Genomic DNA, 3,963 nt, shown 5'->3' with positions numbered 1-3,963 from the left:
CTAAATCCTCTGCTGCGCCTGGAACACAGCCAGCGTGAGTTGAAATTTCCACCATGGACGTTGCACAAAATTGTCGATCCGGAAGATATTAATAATTTAATGGCTTGATAATTAAACCCCAATTTAATCTTCAAATAATGCTAATCATATAGATGTCAGCGGAAATGAGACTAACATTTCAGAATACAAATCCATGCATTTCTGAACATATTTTCGTAATTTCGTAGGAGTAAAAAATATATTACAGATTTGGTTAATTACAGAAGAATCAGTCCGTTACAGACGGATTATCCAGATCAGGCATCGATTCCCATAAACAGGATATGGGAAAATATCTTACAAATTTGGGTAATTACAGGAGAATCAGTCCGTTACAGACGGATTATCCGGATCAGGCATCGATTCCCATAAACAGCTTCCTGATTTTCAAGACGTTCAAAAAGATTACGGGACCTGCAGAGAAAATTTTTAACACCCCGCTGACGCAAATCTTTCATTATCGCCCTCCGCCCTCAAGCCACTGACGGCAGGAAAAGTAGGGCAAAGGCCATCCAGGAGCTCGCCATTACTGAGACTGCGCTCTTCTGCGATTGGCCGCAGTGTTTTCTCCAAAGGCCGCCGTCTTCCCGCACATACTCTCCGCGGAGGGGCAATTTCTAGCCACTTCCTATCAGTTGTGACCGTCGTCTTCTGAATCGCCATTTTCAGAGTCAAATTGTCCGGAGAATACAATATTGAAAGGAAAACCCTAATCTGCAACAAACCCTAAGGGCAGCAACTGGGTAAACTGCAATCCGAGGCGAATTAGAGTGCTTTAGTAAAGTGAAAATCGCTTGCAAGCCTGAGGAGCTAAATCAGATACGAATTCTTGAGCTGAGATTCCTGATGATGAGTGTGTTATGGTGGTGTGGATTTAAAGGGCGGATGGGTTGCTTCCGTTTACGCGTATCCAAAACTCCTTCCCACGCAGTGTCTCTGGATCTTGGCTGCCGCGTGGGCACGTCTAGAAGCTTCGCATGAATCTTCCTACAACCACAAGAGTAGGCACCAGGCGTGTTGCGATTCACGACGCCTTATAATGGGTGTTCTGTGGTGCGGATGGGTAGTTACCGTTTAACACGTTTCCAAAACTGACGCGTAGGAGATTTCGCTGGATCTTGTGATGCCGCGTGGGCGCCTCTCGAAGCTTCTCACGAAATATTCCTCCCGAGTCCCCACCACTAAGGACAGGCAGTGGGTGTGTTCTGTACGTCAAAGTATGTAGATGTTTCAACAGATTTGGGTCATGTGGACCCACAACAGATTTGTGAAGCGAAAGATGATGCCGTCCATCCTCTAAATAACACGCGTTATCATTCGAGATATTCACGTTGCTGCATTTGTGATGCAAATGCCAATTGTGTGGTTGGCTTTGTTCAACTGAGCAGCTCTATGATTCGACTCCTAAAAGGTACACAATGTACACACCGCCATCAACTCTCCTTTATTTCCAAGTGTAGATATTTTCAAGTATTTTATTGTTTGGTGATTTGGTGAAATTTTTAAGAACATAAATATTTAAAAATCATGTAGGGCTGTTACCCATATCTATAAAAAAAAATATGTAACCTATTTATTGTCATAGCATTATATTATGTAAATGGCTTTCAAGTTATGATGTAATTAAATGTTTGAATTTTTTTCAATAATATTAAGAAATAAATAGCTTATCAATACTACATGTTTTATTAAAAAATAAATGGTTTATCAATACCATTTTACAATAAAAAATGAAATGTAAAATATTTTAGGCATCACATTTAGCATTCATTACATAGAGTGAAAAGCCTTCATCATATGGATGGAGAGAGAGAAAGTAGGGGGGAGAGAAAGAGAAAGCAGAGAGAAAGAGTGATGGATAGGGGATAGAGAGAGGGAGAGAGATGAATGAAGGGAGAGAGGAGGGGAGGGAGAGAAGATGGAGTTGGAGAGGGAGAGAGTGGAAGGGAAGAACAAAGACATAGAGAGATAGAGGCAGAGAGAGACAATAACACGGTAGAGATGGAGAGAGAGGGTGAGAGGAGAGGAGGAAAGATAGAGAGGAGAGGTGAGAGAGGAAAAGAAAGGGAAAAGAGAGGGAGACATAAAAATGGAGGTGAGAGAGCGGGAGAGAGATAAGGAGAGAGGAAGGGAGATAGGGATAGAGTTGGAGGGTAGAGAGAGAGATATGGCAGGGGAGAGAGAGTTGTGGGAGAGAAAGGGAGAGAGATGAAGGAAGATAGAGAGGCACTGAGACATAGAAAGGGAGAGGGATGGAGATAGTAGAGGAGGGAAGAGAGATAGAGAGAGAGATGGATCGAGCCTAGATATGGTATGTGTATATAAAAACCAACCTAGATCCATGTTAACCCTAGATCTATTAAGCGCCAAAAAGACACTTCATAGATCCTGGATGAAGATGAATCTAAAATGGTATATATATATATATATATATAATTGATATTAAAATATTTGATTTATAATTCATATTAAAACAATTTGCATTATTAATATATTTAAATATTATTTATCAAATTTATATTAAATATAAAAAATATATACATATTCCCAGAAAAATAGCACATCCTCATTTGATTATAAAAATAACTTTACTTTAATTAAACTAAAACATCACTATGAAATAAATTGATATAATTTATTTTAATTTTTTAAATAAAAAACATATTTGAGAAATATTTAAAAAATATAAATAAATAATGTAATGTCCATTACTTTGGGAGATGATTAGATACTCTTTAATGTTTTCGAAGATATGAAGTTGGATTTGAAAACACAAGTAAAGATAAACATTTTAACATTTAGGTAACTAAATATTAAAGAAAAGATTATTAGGATCGAATTTGATTAATTATATGCAATTGTTTTGGATTTTTTTTTTTAAGTGTTTTTTTTAATAGATATATATAGAGGAGAAAGGGAGATTTATTTTTGAAAAATTATAATTATATATATATATATATATATATATATATATATATAATAGTTAAATATTTAAATATATACTAATAAATAAAGTTTTAGTAATAAATAAATTTAATAATTATTAATTATCAATTTTATGTTTAAATTTAAATTGTTTCTTAAAATTGATTTTTTATTTTTTTTCAAAATAAAAAAATTGAAATGGAAAATTCCATTAGTGTGATTGGTTTAGAAGGGCTTTGTTTTATATCGCTACTTAGGTTTAGAATTCCACAGTAGTTAGGAGGAGACACTTAAAAGTTCAACCATGTTAATTTGGTTGGTGTGATTTTACAATTTAGCTGCTCTTGGGTCGCCATTTCTTAGACCAAGAGTTGGTCCCTCTAGAAAACCCATAGAAATAATAAAATTGAAATAATACTTTTATATTAATAATGGCAAGTTAGTTGTGATATATTACCATGATAATTAAACATAATATGATGACAAATTTTGTTATATATAGAAAAAACATAGATAGAACAATGTTAATTGTAGATGTAGTTGAGATATTCAATAGAGTGTATTTTCAATTGTACAAGTCATATACCAAGCTTCAAACATCAAAGACTTAGGTAAGTAAATGAAAGAGCTACAAAATAAAATTCCTCCTCAAAGGCTTCATTCTTTTACTTACAAGTTTAACAATGGCATGATTTAGCTTGTTATTTCAAAGAAAACTATCTTAGTTTAAGTAGCTAATGATGTGTCTCATTTTGCATTAGTGAAAATAATGATTTTAAGTTGTTTAAAGGCGTGTCTCTCTATTTTTGTGTGTGTGTGTGTGTTTCAAAACACATATATATAGGAAATTTATCTAATAGGAACATTACAATACATGTGTGTGAGACCTCAAACAAATAATTTAATCGTTCTAAATAGATCACAACTAAAAAATGTATTGATGAAACAATAGCTTTGACTACTCTAAAGAGTATGAATATCACTAAGAAAAGTTACAAA

The 3,963-nt window shown here is 34.4% G+C and overlaps 1 protein-coding gene across 1 annotated transcript; it reads right to left on the bottom strand.

Annotated features, from left to right (window-relative positions):
• Positions 1-210: 210 nt before the first annotated feature.
• Positions 211-1,032, bottom strand: LOC149254749 (uncharacterized). The gene has a single exon (XM_089457080.1). It carries the CDS (start codon positions 700-702, stop codon positions 469-471), a length of 234 nt encoding a protein of 77 aa, XP_089313206.1. The 5' UTR covers positions 703-1,032; the 3' UTR covers positions 211-468.
• Positions 1,033-3,963: the final 2,931 nt, after the last annotated feature.

Source organism: Pinus tabuliformis, chromosome 7 (assembly GCF_031772625.1).
Source record: "Pinus tabuliformis cultivar Carrire ecotype Pingquan chromosome 7, CPIR1, whole genome shotgun sequence".
NCBI classification, from domain to species: Eukaryota; Viridiplantae; Streptophyta; class Pinopsida; order Pinales; family Pinaceae; genus Pinus; species Pinus tabuliformis.
Note: the sequence above shows the minus strand (reverse complement) of the source record. Positions and strands in the feature narration are given on the sequence as shown.

Coding starts and splice junctions, on each gene's coding strand:
- LOC149254749 (XM_089457080.1), bottom strand. CDS start 702: ATGGCGATTCAGAAGACGACGGTCACAACTGATAGGAAGTGGCTAGAA.